A 22,293-nucleotide genomic window follows, 5' to 3' on the forward strand; every position below is an offset into this window, starting at 1 on the left:
CATGCGATAGACCTAGGTTCGATTCCAGGTCGGGTGGTATCAAAATATTTAATTACGACAGCCATTGTGTTCTACCTTGGATGTGTATAAACATCTGTGCTAATTACGTTGTTGCAACGAAAATATGACGCACAATCGAAAGCTGTGTTCAGAAAGGGGAAAAGAACACAACACTCTCAAAGACCAAGATGCACGCAATGTCAAAGATTAACATAAAGTTGAGTTGTGTGTGCACACAGATCCATTGGACACGTGTGTTATCCTCAACTTGTGCACACTGCCGTTTCTACTGACCGCTTCATTTGTGGATCGTTATCGGTGTTGGGACACTTGAAATGCATCCCTGCAGAATTTGTATTTACAGACAACTCTTCAGTTAATTCTCGCACGATTTTTGCCGAAAAACTTGCCCTGTATATTCACTGCAACTGACCTTATCGTGCTGGTTCCTGCTCAAGAACACAGTTGAATCTACTCTGTAGGAGACGACTTGATCTTAACGGCGTCTTGGCTTATTCTGTAACGTCACCACAGGAATACTTGGTTCATTTCTTTTGTGTTTATTGTAAACTCAATACAAGGTTTTACGTGAGAAATTGAGGCGAGAACAACCACAACCCAAATAATAACTGACATTGTGAAGAACAAATTCCAGTACTAAAAAAGCGCCATTTTGGCGCTACTTAACGACATATGGCAACACTTTGACACAATCACCTTTCCAGAAAGCAAAGCAATTGATTGTTACATCGTTCAACGTCTGTAAACGTTAAATCAATGCAACAATCGATTGCTTTGCTGTCTGGATAGTTTGTTTCATATAATCATAGATGGTCCTGTAACCGGTGGTGAAATCTTCTAAAATGACTGAGACTTTTGCTAAATTCTTATTTCTGTTCGAATTAACGTGTACTTTAGAAGGTCGTCGCTAATTAATTGGATACGCTACTGTATTACATTGTATTATAATCACTGAAATCATATTGAATTGATATTAATAACAATACCGTCTATTAATTTTCATTGCTTATCTAAGTAACTGCAAATTAGTATACTTCGGTAGATGTTCATTGTTCATTGTGATGGCTGTTTTTGCTTTGAACATTAAGTTTGTTTTAACTGATCAAATAAATTGTCGAAGCAAATTCTTAGACGAAGGTGCAATCGACCATCTATTTCTTTGCCATTGAACTGGGGTGCGAACACAAATGATTCAACTATCCAACCATCAATCAGCCTTTTACATTAATCTGACGTTGAATCAATGCAAAAAGGACTGATTTGCTGTCTGGGTTATCACCGAAAGATTAAGATTGCAACCGATTTCGAAGAGGTTCGCTCTGTTGTAATGCATCTGCAGTGGTGACGAGATTTGTACATACCTCATCTCATAAATCGACATTTTTAAAATGGTTGATGACGCAACGAGCATGACGTCATAGCGATCTCAAGCCGACAGTGTGACGTCACAATTGAGATTGAAACACAAAAGAAACGAATCAGCCGCGCTTGGTCAAATCTAAGGCGCCCAAGGACGCGACTAGCCTTGACCCAAGCGGGGCCTTCAACTTGAGGCAGATTCTTATTGAACACAAAACATAGCAACGAAAAACCCGACGAAGATTATGCGTCATAGACTCGTCAATAATTCCGTCGAATCCACCCAAGTGTTTCAGTAAACACGTGAGTGGATTCGCACACACAAAGTTACTAAATAAATAAAAATATACACAGCGCACACACACTTATTCTAAACAAGTATATACCTATTCACAAAAGTAGGTTCATGTCTCCTCCTGAACTTGGGAGGCCTTGTTCGTAGAGGCCGAAGAACATGGAACCCCACGAAATAGCAGCAGTAGTATTGGGCTTAAAACAAATTGTTCTAACGAAACAAAAGAGTAACAAAAATCGTAACGAAATGGAATAAAAAGTGTACAATTGAAAAATGCAGAGTCATATTATGTTTGATCTGGCGAGGCCTATGACCCATGAGGTGTTGTTAATTGGATCTGTGGAATTCAAAAAATAAGCTAAGTATTCACACTGAAGAAAATTGTACACATACAATTGTCATGTGCTACATGCAAGAAGTTCAATTTTTATTTATTTTTAAGAAACGGCCAGAGTAATTTTTTTATAAAAGTTGCCCAAAATGACGTTATTTCATAGGAGGGGTAACTTTAGAAGTGTTATGTAAACAACCAACCAGGCAAAAACATTGGACTTCAGTCGCCGACAAAATGCACTTTTGCAAGTACGCAATACGCAAGCGCGATACTATCAACATGCTTTAATTATACAAAAAACGCAACTCGTGATGAGCTGCATGGAAAATGTATCTTACAATCGCAGGGGCTTTCCCTCGTATTGCTCTTTATTTATCAATGAGTCGGTGATCCAACGCACCATTCGGTTTTACGATTTACTACGAGCACTAACCAATACACGAATTCAAATAACCTTTTGTCCATGAACTCGAGTAACCTCTCGATCATGAACTGAAGTAACCTTATCTCGTCTTTACACGTAAAGGACTCTTTTATACCCAGACAAAACTACGAGACAGCGCGCTAATCCTTGCAACGCAATGAGCCAACAAAGTTAGACACACTTCTGCATAATATTAGCTGAGGGTAAAGGAGTCTTGAAAGGCACAGGGCGAAATACTAAAAGGCATATACAGTGAGCAAGGAAATACTGTCAATAAGAGCATACGGGGAAGTGGCACGTGGACATACTCCCAAGCAACCGCGTTGTTCTGTATTGCCTTACCAAGACAGCGAATTTGTCGTTATTTATATTAATTCAACGCCTGCGGACGGCAATGAATCTATGTTTAAAAAGGACTGATTTGCTGTCTGGGTGAAGGCAACTGAGAATGAGGTGACAGAACAATGCAGTTGCAACAGGGAAGGACGTTTGTTTTTGATGTTTTCATGTTTTTTTTTACAAAGCGACAACAACTACCAACTTGCAAAGTGTTTTTACATATAGATCATCATTTCAGATCGCGGCAAAGCGATGCCACGCTGAAGTGAGTATGACCGAATAAGCAGCAACGGCGGCATGACGTCATCAATGACGTGGCAGTGATTGGGAGCATCCTGCAATTCTACGGCTAGGGTTATGATGGCAAACAAAAGGCAAACCCATGGGAATACCACAAGGCATGATTTCGTGATCGAGGACAGGGGCAGTGTTCGGGCTGACCTGGTCCTGCGCTGAGTAGCAGCGCAGACAGTTTGATACAAAAATGTACAGGTAGAAAACAAAACACGAGAAAAGTAGGAATGAACGAAATAAAAAGAAATTTTTTATTTTGTCTTTTTATGATTTTCTTTTAAATTAACAATAATTAAGTTGGCAAAAGTTGTACATGTCCCATTTCAACTTATCGTCGATTACTCGTCTATGGAATGACAGCAAGTCCATCAAAAACAATTCTACAAGGCTAAAATAGAAACACTATCACGATACACCAAGGAGGACAGAAATAAACATAATTGAAAAGCAAAAACCTAAAAGCAATGTAGGCGCGCAATGCAACCACAGCTACAGAAAAAAATAAACGTTGTATAAAAGTGCCCAAGAGAATATCTTCAAAGCTGTTCTTAGTCAGTATAAAACGAGTAATGGTCTAATTCGATTGGTTCCACAGACGGCTGCGTGGCTTGACTACGAGCTGTCGTAATGCCCGATGCCAATTCTTGCAAGTATTTTCGTAATCTGTACTGTTTCTGTTCGATGGCTTCTTTCTCTATTGCCATCCGAGAGGATTCTTCTTGCAACTGCAATATGTGCTCCTTTGCCTTCCGCAAGATAACGACCTTAGGAGCTCGCTCGTTGTCCAGGATATCCGGCACAGAAAGCCTTAAGGAGTTAAAGAGCGTCCGCAAGCCCTCCCTCCGTTGCCTTTCCAGGACGTTGTGTGCAGCCCGGATGCTGCAATCTTCCTCTGAACTGCTCGTGGAATCTTTTTTCGACAATGGCGAAGTTGGGGAATCCCCGTTCGAGCTGCCAGGGCTATTGGTCGGAGTTTCATAAGGCACGCTTGGACAAGTTTTCCTGATGTACCGGCGGGTTGTCTTCTTCTTGCCCTTGTCAGTCTTGACCGGTTGCACGTGGATGAGTGTGTTCGTTTCCACAGGTTCAGTCTTCACCCAACCACGCTTGTCACTACGAAATCTGTTAATGCCAGTGTCGGTGACCATGGAGACCCCATCCAGGGAAAGAATCTGTCGCTTTCCTCCTACGGGAAGAGGATCATTGAGCGATTGGGTGTCTTCTTTTGGCTCCACTTTGATAACAGACTGCGGGGGAAGACGCACCAACTGAACTACAGTGCTGGATGACCCATCCTGACCGTTCAACTTCCTCTTGGTGGCGGTACCGGTTACAACACGTTTCAACTGGTAACTAACTCTTTTTGTTTGCGGCTTTTCTTTTGTTTCGTTGATAATTAGCGCCATGTTGGTCGGGTGTGTCTTGGTCTGATTGTTTCCACGTGTCTCCCCTTCCTTGGTTGGTTGTATACTGGGCATGCGCAGGGACAGCTGTTGGTGAACCCCATTTCGTTTCTGCACAAGCTTTCCTATGATCTTTGAACTCGTGAGCAAAGTGGGTTTTTGAGGCGAACTCTTTTTCTCAACTGTCACGACATCGATTTCCTCGTCTGCAAAACAAAAACAAATGTAAGTAAGTGGTGCAGACCAAAAAGTAAATTGACAGTGCAAACTATAATTTAATAGCACCGCATTTACTGCTGGCCCCACATAGAGTTGTTTATCACCTACAATTTTACATCACTTTCGATCAGAGGAACCCACAATTACGGTTGACATCGACTTGTGCATTAGCTTCGTGGGCTACCTATAAATAACAGCTTTCCTCCATATTATGTTTTATTTTGCATCTCATCAGACAGCTTTGAAACGTCGCTATTGAAAAAGCCGTATGGTGAGCGGGAAGATCTAACCAGCCTCGGGCGATACGAGATTTTGCGATGAAAAAACAGAACATAATGAAAGGACGCCGCCATTTCCATGCAAAACTGCAAAATTTCTAATGATTTCTTTCGGCAGAAGTCAAATTCTCTTGTGTTTTGTTAAAAGGAAATCTGAGACGGTGATCAACTATACGACGATATCTGGCAACATTTTTTACATTCCAAATAAAGCTGGTAATCAATTTAAAGTACCCTTCCTGCAAACCAAGATATGGAACCCACATACGAATTAACAGTGCATAACATTTTGACCCGTGTTGATTACCATACAAGAACTACTTTCAAAAGGCTAGGTTGGTGTCAAGACGATTGTACCACATTGCGTACTATTTGTTCATTGAAGCATGCGAGTCAACTCATCTTTCACTCAAGCAACATCATCTTGACTGCTTTTTGGCCAAGCAACTTTACGTACTTTAGCTGGCTGGCCAGAGTACGCCAACAAAAAGTTTTACAGTAAACAGATGCAAAAAGGTTTTGATGTGTTGGTCGGGATAATGACCGGTAAAACACTGTCTCGTCCATGTTTGCGTGTTAAACCGCAAAACTAAATCCTTAAACAAAACTACACTACGCAGTAAGCCGCTGAGATATGAAAGATTTGGCACCTGCTCCAAAATCCCAGAGATCAGAGGTCATCTAGTGCGCAACGCAAGTCATTGTAAAGGTTGCCAGGCGTCCAGTATAAATGAAGATTAAATGCAAGTGGAAAAAAGAGTCGATAATATTCAAAAAATCGATCGGCAACACTTGTTTAACAAGCGGCCAATCCTTGGGAGGGTTATCGGTTGGGCAGCGATAAGAAAAGATCAGTGGATTTCTCATGACGTAAGTCCCAAAAGAATGAATTTCATTGCAAACGGCTTTGAAATATAACACGGAAAGGCCAATTAGGAAGTTATGCTGAAAGCACGAAACACTTCGGCTGCGGTGAGATACGATCGTTTCATGTTGAGAATTTTTTTTACTTTGCATACCTCATTACAGCCGATCTTGTGACTTTCGCAAAAAAGTCATTATATCTTTCACAGGTTGTCTGCTGACTGAAGATTTCGATCAAAATTGTCTACCACAAATCGCATATACATCGTAGTACCAGCCTCCTTGGAATAAGAACTACGCCTTGGCAGTATATCAATAGAAATGTACCAGCGGTGCGTGAGTTGCGCAATAAATAACTGGTTTTGTAAGTGGACATGAGAAACTAAGCTAAGCTTTTCAAAAGAAACTCACGGGAATTAAAACCACTGCCGACACTTTAATGGACGTGATGGCAGACCCTGGTGGCCGACAAAGAATTTCCTGCAAATCTGCTTCAAAGCGGCAGTTACATTGTGCAATGTGCAGCTCCAACTAAATTGATCGACCTACTTCTAACTGGGCACCTACAGGATATGCTACAAGGGGAGGGAAATGTTAATGCATCTATAATTCGGAATGAAATGGACAAAAGTTTGGGTTAACTTTCTAGTACAAGAACAAAAAAGCATGATGTCACAAAAATATACCCCATTAAAATGCAATACATTTCTAAGCGGTTTGTCGGGGGTGGAGAGCGGTGGAAGGAAGTTGCATCTTTTGCCAATACGCGAGGGCGGTCTATGCTTATCTCGATGACCTTTAGGTAAGTTGCAATAATGACGACAAAAGCAAACACCCGTAGATAACGCCAGTCTCTTGAGTTTTCGCTCGCCATTTCTCAACATTCGAACAGAGCAGGCACTGACAGACAAACGGATTATCATAATTTGGCAAATTAGTGTTAGACAATTGGAAAAATTCGACTGATGGTGTGTTACATTGAGGGTTCCCACGGACAAAATCTCAAAATACAAATGGAATATATCCGTTATTCGACATCGAGTGACCTAATCAACCGAAAAAAACAAGCATCTGTATTTAAACTCTGTTCAATCATTCCGCAAAGAACCAGAAAAGCGTTCAATGTCGCATGTTCCTAGGAAGTGATTTTCCAGTTTAACAAATGCTGAGTTCATGTTTCCGACAATAGGTAACAACCGAAACGCTATAGGCATGATATATCCATCGTTATTGGCCAGCTGCAAAATATGCAGAATCTTTTAAATTCTTTTTAAGACTTTAAAAACCGCAATAGTTTACGATAGGTGCAGAAATAGAATTTACGTAGTGGCAGATGGCAGGCGGCGGGACAATTTGCTTAAAAGTTAAAATGTGTTGACCTAACAAAACCCCAACACAGGCCACCGCAGTAAAAGCAACTACAACCAGAAACGCTTTTGGTACGAACTTTTAGCTTCCCTAGGGCTAGTCAGTTGTGCTCAACATGAGTACGTCTGTAATTGCAGCATGTTTATGGGGCGGTCCAACGTTTGTGGTAAAGAAAACACTTAAAGAAGTTGATAAAATAATGACACGTTTTAGATAGTGACTTGTCCAGTATCTTTCCAACACGCCAACAACAATGGAAGCTGAGACTAAAACTAGAAACTTAAGCCGTCTGATACCTCGCCATCTCAATTGCTTGAATTCTGAAAAAGACTTCAACCAACGATCGCGTTTTCCTAGTGAGCAGTAGTTATCTTTTCGTCCGGCGACGTTGAAACGATGTTGAAGCGGCAACTTTTGCTAGTTAAGTTGCAACAAAACCTTTAAACACTTGCTTTTGAATGGCATCTTAGCACCTATGAATTTGCATTTTTTTTTCATGAAATTATCAAGAGTTTTGCACAAGAAATATCGTGTATCTTTCAGCTGCATAAACCTGCTTTTCCGCCAATTTGACAAAATGACGTTATGAAAACAGGTACAAGAATTAAAACCCAAATTCTTCAGCTTAAGTTTTAAAAGGAAAAAGCAAGAAATGCAAAAGGCGTATCAGTTAGCAGAACCCAGAGTCCGACCGATCTCACGGCTCGTCGTTTTTTCACCGTGGGATTTTGCCTCAGAAAGTCACCACACACCAAACAAAATTTGCTCCACTAACCAAAAGCGGTCATTTAGCCAGAAACTGTACGCGGCATGCACATTTTAAAGGTCAACACAAATTCCGCAAGCCCAGAGGTAACAAACCAGAACCAAAAAACTAATTTCTGATAAAAAAACAATGCACTTTTCGCGAAAAGCTGTGCTTTTAAACAGAGCATTTCTAGGTTAACCGCAAATATTGAGGCAGAGAGAGTAGAACCATTGGCAAAAGTTCCCCCCCATTTCATAAACTATAACACTGAACACAAGGAGTAAATTAACGCTGATTCAAAGCTTACCGTAGGCTGGCAGAAGACTTGAGGAAATCCTAACAATGTCTCTTTTTGTGCAAGGTTTTTAAGGAATTTACACCAATATCTCCCGATCGTGTGTGACGCGTAGTACCCACACACGCAAGAAGGCGAAAGACTATTTTGCAGAATATTATAGCTTCGGCTTCAAACCGTAAGCCAAGTTTGGTAACAAAAGTAGAGCAATCATTGCCGAAAACGTGAGATAGAATCATGAATCAAGTGACCACCTGTGACGCACAAATGCAGATAGCTGTGATAAACCATCAAACGCCATTACTCACACACAGCAAGTGATCTGGAAGGGTCAGCCTGGTTCACACAGGCACCACAGAATATTTGTGTTGGTTAGGAAGTGCACTTTTCCAGCCACACGATATTTTAGTTAGCAATCTAATCAGAATTTTAGAACTTGGAAAATATAAGCGGACAAGAATGCCTGAAAATAAAGTTGATGCCCAACTATAGATCAAAATACTAGTTGCGGCGAGCAATGCGTTTGTAGTTTAATCGTTAGTTATGAATAACGAGTCACCTATACTGCCACAAGGGTGTTAAAAGGCAGAGCCCCTCCACCCTTGAGTTGGCAAACAAGAAATTCGTCACGAAGTTATGACAATTCTATCGCGTGTAACCATATGCTGATAAGCAATGCAACAGGTCCTGTTTGTGTGAAGTAGATTGTTGTCATGGAGGCTGTCATATCCCCAAATAACACTACATGTCACTTGTGGGTAGTGATAAGCATCAGTGAAACCCTTGTTGACCAAAGATGTCGAGCGTCGTGATAGTGGTATGCAAAGCACGTCAAGTGATGTTGGGACGGCTGCTCTAAAAGACGGCAAATCAGCTGGAAAAATACGCCACTTTTTCAATTGGTGTGTTACAAACATACATTGAAACAACGAAAAATGTTGTTATCGGTCAGTTTTCGAAATGAAGACAGCACTCCAAGACCATCAAGAGGACGATGTGAGATGAGACACTACAAATGATGAAAAGCGGCAACCATCACAACACACTCACGGAAACACATATTGTTACTTTAAATGACGAATTTTTCAACATGTGGGAAGTAACTGTTTGTGATCAATTAAAGCGTTGGTTTAATTCTAAAGACAAAGCACGCTTCAGGGACTTAATGGCAGGGCCAGGTGAATAAAACTCCTTCAAGTGGCAATGTTGTGTTATGGTGTGCAGTGCAAACATTCAACTATCGTTAAAAACTCATGGAGGCTCATCGATAACAAGGCTGAGATTGCGAAATCGACGTCTGTTCGTGTTTTCAATGCAGTTCTGCAGCATGTTCTGCGTGACGAAAGAGAATCAATGACACTCCAAAACGACCGGTCATTTGTTTTAATAATAAGCAAATCAAACGTTAAAATCTGCACGAACTTACATCGAATGGATGCGAAACGGATCCAAGTTACCAAAATCAGAAAACGACATGAAACTCACTGGCATTAACGACAAAAAGTCAGGCGCGTCCGTGCAGCGAAAAAAAATCACAACCACTCTTTTACAAAAAGTTTTCTTTTAAAAAAAACTATTGAAATAGCTCACGGTCTACTAAAATAGCTGAACTTAAGTTACATAAATCACAAGATCTAGTTGTGGTAAACGACATGAATTGCTTTGACGCCCCCCCTCTCTCCCTTATATTAGCCTCATGCTTGGCCAACAGATTACGGTTGTTTGGTTTATCAGACCACCATTTCCACTAGCTTGACTTTTGATTAAAAATACTCAAGCATATTCATCATTATTTCAAGTTGCAGTTTCTGCCAATGCATAATAGTCTGAAGAAAATTGTCAGAAGGCATCGACAGCACATATTTATTGCAACCCACATTGCCCAATGCTTATTGCACATCCAATTGTATTGCTGCACGTTTTCGATCTCAAACAATGAAAGACTAGAATAGGAAATCCCTGCAACAGAATGCAAGGCTGGCAAAAAGTGAAATGACTGAGATGCTCTGACATTGTCTCTGCATCAAACGCAGAACATCCGTTCAAACGCACTCCGTGACGCACAAATTACTGCAAAGACAGATTATGGAATGTTTAAAGGTTAAGTTTCAATGTTTTTTCGTGCACTTCCTTGCCAGAGGAAAATGTTACCTTCCTTTACTTTCACCTTCAAATTAACCTTTTTCTTCTCAACAAGGTCCAGCAAGTTGTGTAAAAGAAAAATTAACTGATTGATGCTATGGGGATCTCCCGCCAGTAAGACCGCTGCTATCGACGGACTCGGAGGACCTATGACGCATCACCTGAATCAACTTAACACACGGATGTTTTTCGCTGTTTTAGCGTGACGTTTGCATAAACAAAAATCTTCTAGGGTCTCGACTGCTGAAAATGAGTGATTCAAACAAACTAGTGAATGAATTGACGCAAAAGTGAGGTATGGGGTGCTTGAAATTGTCTAACACTCAAAACCGACAAAGCAAAGTTGTTAAACGAAAAAGCAATTAATTTACAGCATGAACCGACACTTTACCCGAGCTCAGATAGTGACGCAACGAAAAAGGTATCTTAGCGGACTGATGAAAAAATACGATACTGAAAGAAAAACTTAACCAGACAATTCAGAAAGTCCCAGGCCAGGTGATCATATGCATACTGAATCACAGACCCTTGATTTCATTTGGTCCAACATAAGTATGATCGATGTCAATAGACCGGTTAGGACTGTTGTAATTCGTAATTGTCCGTGTAGCGGTTACTCACAAGTACAGTGTTGTTGTATATAAAGTAGTTAAAAAGGAGAATATCAACTCATTTGTTTTCGCCAATGTTCAATAAACAAGACAATTGTTAAAGAAAATCCCAGAGCAAAAGATTGGCAAGTTTTTTTTGCGTGTATTGCAAGAACAGGCATGTTGGTACATACAAAAGTCCTTCAAATATTTGCAGACCAAGTACATTATGAAGTTTGAATAGTATTACTATACCAAACATAGTTTGCAACTTCACTATCGTTGAAAGTAACATAAAACATTTCGCAACTTCGGGCATCAATGACGTAACATACGGTCGTTGAAAACCGGAGAGAAAGAGATATCGATCCAACTCTTGGCAGCTGTTCTTAGAAAAGTTTTGAAGCGCGTAAAAAAGTTTCAGATTAATTTTTCAATCCTGAAATCGACACCAAATCCTCCACACCCCAACAAGGATGCAACCCAGCCGGCCTAACTGTAAAACAGTTTAATCAAAACTAGAATTTGATACTCTCTCCATACGGTGGTGCAAATTTTCAGTGCAACATAAAGCTTGAAAGCAGCAGGCTTCTGCTAACAAGACTGGAACTTGTTTTAACGTCAGTAATTCAACTCTTTCATCCTGTACGCACTGCCAGTTATCGGGAAATAGGTTTTTCGTGGTCGACTTTGCAAAGAACAATGTAACCGTAGCATTCGCTTGCGAAAAAGTTTACAAACTATTGTTGGTTGCCCAATTTCAACCGACCAAAACTGTGCAGACGCGAAGTCGCCATGCAATCTGTTGGGTGCGAAAGTGTTGCAAAAATAGATTTCACGGTTTCCTAGCCAATATTGCGTCACAAATGCTTGAGGGCTGCCGAATAACAATTTCAATGATCCTTTTGACATCCAAAAATATTGATTGAGCGTGGTAAAATACAGTTTCAGATAATCGTTCTGTCGCAATCCCAAGAATCAAATTAAGATCCTTAGATTGTGGTTCGTAAAACTATTTAAAATTTTAATATTTTTTGACCAAAGACTTTTTAAAGTCGTCCGTTTATGTGGACAGCTCCACATAAACTGAATGCGCCACAAACCAAATTTTGAGATTAAGATGACAAAAATCAAGTCGTTCGGCTTGACAGATATCCATGATGTAAATAAACATAGGATAACCAGATATCAGCAAGTGACATTTTTACATTCATCGAAAGTATTAACATCAGACCGATGTAATGCTGATGACTTGTTGATGATGGAATAAGGATGAGGATGAGGAGAAACATGTAAGCTGATGCCACCTTACTTTGACAAGTTAAGTAATCTCATCTTGGACAATTTCGTTGATTATATTCAGTTGAAACCAGAATGAGAGCAGTTGTTTCGTAAGACAGGCAAGGCGATCGTAAGCGTTAAATCATCAAGAATGTGGAAAAGTAACCAGATTAGCATGGTCGGACTGCATGCAAATTACCCAATGAGGTCAAGTTAAATGCAGCGGTCAGCCCCAATGCGTCATGGTAAGTGTTCATTGACCGAACAGTGGACATCAGCCACAAGGCAACTGTGCTTCACGAAACACTCACAAAAATTTTCTCACAAGAAACTCGGTATAGGCATGAAAGTGTGACCGGTGCAGTTAAACATGAACACTGCACTTGAACTGAAACGACACTTCATACTTGACCCGAACAATTTTACAACAAACAGTGATCTTTCTGAAGTAAAAAAATAAAAATATAAAGCAAAAAAACTATGTGATTATTTCAGATGTCTTCGCGAAAATGTGAAGAACGTCTGCCTTAACAAAAACTGTATTGATTACTCAAACTTTTATGGATTGATTCATAAGATTAAACTCAGTAGAGAGAGAAAAAATAAGCAAAGCGCTTACGTTTACTATGACTGACCAAACATTGCCTTATGAAAAATGCCATGTACCACATATCAAAACACTGAAAAGTCATAAGTTGCCTAAGATAGTGATGAGTAAAATATATCTTAGCCGTTGATATTATATTGACATCTACGTAATCTCCAAAATACTACAATGTGCAGCATGCACTCAAACAGTTGCCAGGAGGATATGCTATATAAGCAATCGCTATTCGTAAACAAGGAGACGCTTGATGAAAGTTCGGCTCAAAAATAAACCGTTTGAAAGGCAAATTATTTTTCTCTTGATAGAAGAGAATGCAAGCGTAAAGAATGTGAGGCAACCTATTGGGGACAAACGGCCATGAAATGAAGAATGAAGTTGTAAAGAGGCTTTGAATGAATGATACTTGAAAGTGAAGTCGCAAGGTGTGAATTGATGTTCCATGAAATGATTGAATATGTGGGGTAGCTTGGTGATGTTAAGCGATCGCGGAAGTTTGCAAATTGTTATTCAAGAAAATGGAAAAGCAATCGCTTGTGTTGAGATGAGACGGGGCATATCGGAAGGAGCGATTAAAACATTTCAATTTTCATCGCCGGAAAAGCCTAAACAAGCTTTAGAAGCGTCTGAGGCCTACGGAAAACATAACTTTTAAAAATGAGCAAAAGTGAAAAGGTGAAGTTCAACAACCATAAGGGTTAATCATGAAGGTTAATATACTACGAGCTAAGACTATCGAGGTGCGACTATTTAAACGTACAACGCCCGTAATGCAAATATACTGAAGTTAATGGACAGGAGAAAGTAAGAAAGGAACTAATCTCTAGGAAGAAAAGGTAGTCATGGCCTGTTGCCTTTAAATTAAAAGATGAATTCTTCCGATGTGTGTATGTAAGCAACAAAATGATGAATTTAATGCTTTTGCTAAGAGCGCAACAACATGGACAAGCACCTCAATCAAACCTATGTACAGTGCATGTAGGTTGCAAAAGAGACACAAAGAGCAGAGTTTAAACGTCTGGTTCCACTAGTTTCTGCCGATCAAGAAAAGTGGCCAGCACTGTCTTTGCAATGTTGCAAGGTTGTGAAGTGTGCATTCCCCGAATACTTTTGATACATTGAATGTCTTCGAGCGTTAATGAGATGTGAAAAACTTCTACCACTGCAACTTAGAGCCCGAGGTGTAATAGACGCTCATTTCACTTGCTAATACCGTTTGTTTATTTAGCGTGCAATTTCTAATCCGAAACTTCGTCTTTGATATCATGGCTAGAATTGCGTAAAGAAAACACTTCAATTTTAGAGACCCAAAAGACGAACACTCTTGAGCAGTCTAGATTAAGCTAAATATTAATGTTCGGAATATAAGTCGAGCCGGTCATGCACAAAACTAAAACATCCATATCACGTCTGTAATATCGATTGTCTCAGGCAATTATATCACGAGGTTTAAGTGCAAAATTGGTATACACTATCGGTTTACCTAAAACCACCAACTTTGTAAGGAGCTTGTCTTTGACAATTATGACGGCACTTTTAAGCTAGAAAATCATAATCAAGTCCACACAATTCCACAAAATCCAACTCCAAAGATACGATAATCTGAGATAGGATTAGTAGGATTGGATAATTACCGATGATCGTTTTACGCTTTTGTATTTATGTAATCGTAATCCCTACACAAGGTTGAACGGTTCCAACTCATGTGGTTAATTGTAACAAAAATTAAGTTAATTTCTTTCTGTTGAAAGCACTTTTCTCATGAGCACATAACTATGATGGACTGAAACCGTATTACAAAGTCATAGAAGCTATATGTGTGCGCATAAAAGCCTAAAAGTGGTATTTCTACGACTGGCACGGAAATTACACTCCATTTAGTGTACAATGAAAATTAAGCATATATTTGTACCATGGGAGAGAACTAGAAGACGACACTGGAAGCGCCTTGGTTTTATAGATATACTGAACAACAAATAGTTCAACTTTACCAAAAAAAAAAAATCAATATGCTCCGGTAAAAGCGTTAAAATTAGTAAAAAAAATAAATAACTCCTCAGAAATTGATAAACAAAACACTTGGTCAATTTGATTAAAAAATAATGAGCCCAAAATGTATGAGTGTAAAAAACACACTGTTTAGTTTCGACATTTTGGGCTTTTATTTTTTTATCAAAAGCATCTGCAGTTGATTAAACACTCAGCAGGAGAAGCAGTGATCGAAAAGCGGGGGTGATCAATAACTGAGTGAGAATCATGAAATATTTATGCTTCAGTCAGGAAGCTTTCGAGCCTTGAAATGCACAATGCGTTTACATTGCAATGTATGCACAAGTGTTCTGTACTTGCATCACGACAATGTAGTCCGAGATAACTGCTTCACGGGCATTAGCAATGAGATGTTTCGCTGTTTGAGCGTATGGTATTTTCACAAGCAGCTGCAAAGCGCTTCAAATAACGTGTAGGCTTCGGTGGCAAGACACCGACCAAGGTGAAGTTAAAATGATTAATGAATAATTGAAGGCTTCTTTTTGTACACCTACTCACTAGCAAGAAAAAAGCTTATTAATTTCATCATTTTGGTTGTCTTGGTACAGAAGCTTCTCGAACTTCCTCCAAAATGGAAAAAAATGTGTGAACTTTTCGTAGCAACTAAAGAACAAAGCTTGCCGCATGCCTCAAGACATTATACTTCATTGAGTGGTTACTGGGCAACGAGTGCTCATTAGGGGTCTTAGCTCCCAAGCAAAAAAACAAACCACCGACCACCGACCGCACAATATTAGCTTTTCCGATAAGTACAGACCCAATTAATAAAAATCATCTATTTCACATCATTTAAACGTCTTGAGACTTAGTGCAAGTTACGGGACCACTGCGGGCACGCGAGACCTATGATTGGGCGTGATCAACACATAATTAGCAGCACGCGTCAAAATTGAATCGCTGTCCCAATACAACCAGATTAAATGTGGTTGCCTGGTTGAAAGTGACTAATTGAAAACTTATAAATCATATTTCTGGAAAGTTCATCGCGTTCGAATGACAAGCAAAGCGTACACAGATAAAAAAGCTGTTTAGGGGATACAACAATAATTGACCCAGAATTGACAGCTACCCTAGTATCCGGCCACCCTCGGTAACATCACCGGATTAAAACTGGACTACTACTACAGTTGACAGTGGTGACCCATAATTGAAACCTGAGCTGGAAAATGTATTTGAAGCCGAAATCTAACATCGTTTGAACAAATTAAATTGGTTAAGCCAAGATTGCAAAAAACATTTCGTGAAATCATGAAATTCAGGTCAGACTATGGGCCGATTTTTCCCCAGGTTACGCCAGAACCGACACACAATTTTAACCTTAGTGAGAGTTTAAGTGCACTCTCCGCTAAAAATAAAAATATTCGGAAAGAACCTCGCGGATGGATATCGCCGTGAGAACGCTCACGGTTGGCGCAACTTAACCCATTGTTCATCTATGCTATAACCAACTTTTGGAAGAATCTTATAAAACTCCAACGCAACACCCCACAAAGCGGCAACGGAGTCACCAGTTAAAAACTCGATATGGAGCATTTAACTTCACATAGACGCCGACACTATGAAGCCACAGGTGGCGGAATTGCTTTGTTGACTCAAAAGCTCACTACAAATCTGGGCTTTAGCGGTTGAAGAGAAAGACTTCTGGGGTAAAACAGAAAGACTGCGTTTACTTCACTAGAGAAACGCAAAATCAAACAAAACCCTACGCATTCTTGCGAAAAAAAACATAAAATTTGTTATCTGGCCTTAACACCACCGATTCAACTAAAGATCACTCTAAAGACTGTCTTACTTTTCTACACAAACATATTCAAATTCCTCATACAATGGCCTTATAAAGTCAGCGTGAATCCATTACAAACAAGAGCAGCCAAAATACGGTTTGATCTCATCGCATATTAACCTGGGGCAATTAAAGCCTCAACCATGACAGCAAAATTTGCAAATGCATTCCAATGCAAATTAGGAACGTAAGTGAAAACTTTCGGTGAAGGTATTCGACAAATAGGAATGATTGAAACTAGTAACTTTTTTTCGGGTCAGAAAGAGTAAATGCAATTGGAAAAATACACAATAACCAATGTAATCTACGAAACTGAGAAAAGATTTCTGAAAAATATTTGAATACGGAGGGAGATAATTTAAGCTTTTGTAGAATGTGACTATAAACAGTATTCCAGACACACAACTACGGAACTGCAAACAACTGCTTTATTATTCAGCGACATTAAAATCACGATGAGCTAATCGTAAAATGTGCTGATCATATACAACTAGAAAGACTTGTTTAAACACGAAACCCGCATCAACACACTTGTGGAGATCACTTGACCAAAGGAAAAACACCGCGGCATTGCTTAGCAGACACAGGTTTGAAACACAAGGGTTTTAAATCCCAACAACAACTAGGCCACAGAACACTGGTGGTGCTGGCGATCGGAAATTGTCTGCTTTGCGGGTTTAAATTTGGACAAGGACTTAACTCTCCTGACCTATGCTGTCTTAAGTTAAATAGCTCCAGGCTCAAGTCAAAACTTGTCATACAAAGAACGTGTTACTCCTATGGTTCGTTTCTATTTCGCAATTCACCACACTTACAGTGATGTTGATATAAAGATATTTTTATCGAAATTCGTTATTGTAAAAAGTTGTTGCTGCAATTAAGTGCTTCAAAAAAAAATATTAACAAAAAGTGATTTGGAAGTTCAGGAGTCTCGTCATGTAATCAATGGGTTGTTTTTATTCTTCTATTGGGCTTACATCAAATACCACAATAGAGTTTTAAAAACATAACATTTTCTTACCTGATTCGTTGGGGGAGTCTTTTCCAGGCGAAAGGTTAGTGCTCTTTGGACTGCAGCTTCTTTTTGCAGGGTTCGAACAACCATTGACGCGGCAATTGAAAACAGTTCGGGGATCAACGCAGCCCGCAACGGGGTTTCCTGACCCGGCGCCCGGTGAAATTCTTTCAAAATGACGCGAGGTCGCGCGAGGTTTGTGGCCAACGCCGTTCCACATGCAGTCTGCTTTAATTTTGCTATGTGTTTGTTCGTGATATTCTATAGGGTCAGTGGATGAATTTGAAGGTTCAAAAAGTTCGTTGCAGGCGTCTTTTAAATCAGGGAATTCGGGCAAAATTTGGAATTGTAAGGGAATGTAATAGTCTGTCGTTGCGGTTTCTTCAGCAGGGGCAACTGGATGAGTGTTGAAGAAGGAATTGGCGAAGTTATCGACATCGGGGACTTGCACAGCGCCTGACGGTTCTGGGAGCTCCGGCGAACGCGGCGGCGTCAAATAAGTCAGCCGAAATTTTTCAAACACGTCCTCGCTAATCGATGCTCCATTGTTGCAAGGATGACAGTCGTCATCTACATCTTGGTGGAAGGATGGTTGAAGCGTGTGGAAAAGTGATAACGATGGGTCTTCATATTTTGAAAGGGTGCTATGCAAATTCATAGTGAAACTATGACTAAAACAGTCAGCTCGTATCTGAAAAAATAGGCATAATTTAATAATAATTTCATTTACTAATGTCGTTAAGTTCAATAACAAACATTTCGTAAAAATAATATAATTTGCAACTTGTCCACAAATTTTGATTTCCTCAAAACCTAACTGGATCTTCAACTTGGCAAGCGTACTCGTCTCTGCTATCCTAGTGAGCTTCTCGCATTCCTAACTGTTCGACCTCCGCGGCCGAAATGCAAGTCAATCGCATTAAGTTGGCTCTGGAAGTTAACCGACTATTTAAACTGGGGAAAGAACATGGAGTTCGAAAAACTGTGGAACAACAGAAAAAAACTAAACCAATGTCCAGACGAAAGAATTAACTAAAACTAAGCGATCAGCTGACGAAGGTCTGGAAAAAAACCTTTTTTCCTGAAAAGATTAAACTGCTCGAAGCCAAACGCGATCAGCTTTGCTCAGACACTTGAAGTCTTTTTTCACACGCTTCCCAGCCAATCCAACGCTAAATCACTAAATGTTGACACAAACCGCAAGAAAATCTAATCATAGCATGTCAAAAAGTAAGCTGCTTCAATCATCATTCGCTCTGCCAATGCAAGCTTTTTGATCCATTTCTCCTACAACAAAAACCTTTGTGAGGTTGGAGAGCAACAAGTTTACAAATTTTGGGATGTAAATTACAAGCACACAATTCAACACGCATGTCTAGGATGACTTTTTAGTTGGGTTGAATGTAGTTACAATGCCAAAATGAAGCAAAACAACTCCCGCTGCTTCTAACAGCTGATACAATTAAAACCCAAGGTGATAACAATTGTGCTACTGAATGCAGCAGCAAGATAAAAATTCTCTCTTTCTCCGACAGACAAAAAAAACAACAAGTACAAAATGAATAAATTCGTAATGCAGCTGAGCGATGCAGGCTTTGTAATTTTTGTTTTAATTTTTGTAAAACAATGATAATGCTAGGTTAATTGTGGTACCTCCCTGGGCGATATTTGACGGTTTCAAAATCAAATCACAAACCCTTCTTTTATGATTAACCGCATTCCCTTTTTAACAAATCTTACAAAAGACTTCCAAAGAAAGATTGCCGTTGCAATACTGTAAAAACACTGCGAACATTTTCTGCGCAAAATGACCATAATGGCTGAACACAAACGACACTCAAAGCCATAAAACAACAACAGTGGTGCAGAACTATTACAATACTGCCAAGAATACTACCTATGACAAACTACACTGCAAAGCACAATCATCAACGCTACAGTTCAACCTATTTTCTCGTTTCATTGCAATACCAAACTGAGCAGGAAGCTGCAAAAAATTCTTATTCAAGCTCTGGCTGAAGTCTACGCTTTCTGCCGATTGCAGCTTAGTCAATCAGCTGTTATTTCCCGCGAGATACTACTCTTTTTCACAAGAAGGAATATTCTTTTTCTCTTTAGTTCTCTCGTCGCAAACGCTCTCCCGCCATTTACATAACTCACTTAATTGCTCTTTCACAACAACAAGCAACAAAGCTAGCCATCGACAGATTTGAATAAAATACTGTATTAACAAAGTTTAGAAGGCTTGCATCAAACAAAGAATTGCAATACCCCTCAGATTTATCTACAAAACATTTTTTTACTAATAGTGAGATACGAATGCAGCAACAATACAACTAACTTCTCGCCAGCAGTTTCTAAACATACAAAAGGTTTCGTAATCTCTTCGTGATGTTACGCAATTTCAATTACGTAATGCCGGTGCTGCCCTGTGCGGACTAACTACACTTGTCCATGCAGTTCTATCTGCAAGAACTCTTTCTCGCCATCAAGCAGAACATTTTACTTTTCATTCATAAATTGCAGCAAAATCGAACGCATTTACTAAAATTTGTATAAAATAGCAAAGTACGGCATGCATGATTAAGTCCAATTGTTCGCTGGTAAATGAGTGAATGCCGCAAGTTATTTCTTTCACATATTTTTAGGCTATCCAACGTATCAACTAAGCAAACATTGCATAATGCATCAGTTATTAGGCTATGTGGTGGGGAGTTATCGTGAAAGTGAACATAGAATAATGATGTTAACAGCCCTTGTCAGCATCGCCGTCCAAGACGAAAAAGCACAGGCACTCGGCCCCATTCATAAGAGGAACAAACACAAAGTGTATTGTGCATTACAAGTTGGTCATGCATTGTTTAGTTCTATTATTGTCAGGTTTCTCGCCACGTTTGCATCGCATAATTGGACAAGTTTCTAGTTTCAAACAGCGCCCAATCTTTCCTCCAATTTTTTAATTGCAAGTGGTTCATGATAGGCTACCTGTAGACTCCCGAGAGCTTGAAAAGTACCCACGCAGTCTACATCCGTTCTTTTTATGGAGATATTTACTTGGGCCAATGTTTACTGGGGGGCGGGGGTATTTACCTACACTCAGTCATTACAGACTAGTTATTTTACACAACGTCTGGAAAACTTTTTTCGATTTGGTAGCGCATTTCTACTTGTAAGTTTGGGAGCTTAAAAGTTAAGTACAGTATTTGAATTACAGCCTAATAGCCTTGTTTTTGCGTAGTCTAAAATCAATTGCATGACCTATTCATGGATGTGAGCTATTTAAGCACCAACAGTAAGCTACAATCAGCATCCGATTAGAATTTTACTTAGTTTATCACATGAAGTGATATTAGAAGTTCAACGCCCTAGTACGCTTGGACATTGTAGCCTCCACAATCAAACACAACTACCTAAAATTAATTTTGCAACAAATCAATTCTTTCCGTAATCTCCAGCAAATTTTCAGAAATAGTTAGCAAATTCATCCTTTCACTACCTATGTTACTGCAAGAAGTTTAAAATAATCACTTACCGTAATAATACTTTCCCTCCTGCGTAATACAATCAAGATTTTTCTACAGGCCTACCAAGCGGCCACAATTGTAGGGTCTGAACTGCCTTGAGCTGTCAAAGTTTTTTAAAGCCCCTATCGCTAATTTTAGCCTAACTGGTTGCAGTCATCAAAAAGTAGCCTAACAGTGCACTGCAGAGTAAAAGAAAAGCAATGATTAAACTTGGCGACCAGAATCAGTGCAAATGTTTACCTCAGCGAACAAAAAATGACAAGCAAAAAGAATGACCATTGTGCATACTTTTCGAAATCTCTTTGTCTCGTGTTTGTGATATAACACACATTATTTTAACTCAATGTAAGCTTCCGCTTTGCTTAAAATACATATAAAAGGCCACAAGTGCAAAGTGATAAAACTTTTGCAAAAAATAGGTTATGCCATCAAAAAAACGTTGTGGAAAACTAGGCTATGCATGTACTCACTAGCTTCCATAACTTTAGTGACGATAAAAAATCTTTGTCAAAACGAAACACTTCGAAATATTTTTGTTTCGAATTGTCGTAATTTTCTGGTGATGTATTTAGGCTGCCAGAAAATAGGCCAACTGACACTACGTCACTTAGTTCGCTAGGTAAGTTTGACAAAAGATATTTTGTTTTGATCCTAAATTTTTTATCACATTTCCGGATGAAAGAAAAGCTATTTCATTTGGTTGCGGATTCGAAACTATTTGATACTAATTATTATTATTCAGCTTTTTTACGAGTGATCAGTACAAAATATTTCCTTTGACTGGGGACGTGTGCAACTATGTTTTCGCAAGACTTCCCAAATCAGGGATCAAAAACGCACGATTGACACCAAGTGATGTGAATTGTAAAATAAGCTTATTAGCAAACATAAAATGTGATTTTTGGTATGAGTGGCATTAGAATAGATCAAAAGCTGAAACGGATTGTACAAACTGATTTGTTTAAATTGCTGCCCAAGGAAAACAAGAACAACAATTGCCTAATTGGAGTGTTCGCTTCGGTAGTTCGACCATAACGCTGTTTGATCCAAATACCCTGTGTTTA

The 22,293-nt window shown here is 39.4% G+C and overlaps 1 protein-coding gene across 1 annotated transcript; it reads right to left on the bottom strand.

Annotated features, from left to right (window-relative positions):
* Positions 1-545: 545 nt before the first annotated feature.
* Positions 546-21,401, bottom strand: LOC145785637 (uncharacterized). Its single transcript, XM_082597316.1, has 3 exons — positions 21,238-21,401; positions 17,712-18,396; positions 546-4,675 (listed from the first exon to the last, which is right to left on the bottom strand). Exons 2-3 carry the CDS (start codon positions 18,361-18,363, stop codon positions 3,615-3,617), a joined length of 1,713 nt encoding a protein of 570 aa, XP_082453442.1. The 5' UTR covers positions 18,364-18,396; positions 21,238-21,401; the 3' UTR covers positions 546-3,614.
* Positions 21,402-22,293: the final 892 nt, after the last annotated feature.

The sequence above is a fragment of the Aplidium turbinatum genome, chromosome 16, assembly GCF_918807975.1.
Source record: "Aplidium turbinatum chromosome 16, kaAplTurb1.1, whole genome shotgun sequence".
NCBI classification, from domain to species: Eukaryota; Metazoa; Chordata; class Ascidiacea; order Aplousobranchia; family Polyclinidae; genus Aplidium; species Aplidium turbinatum.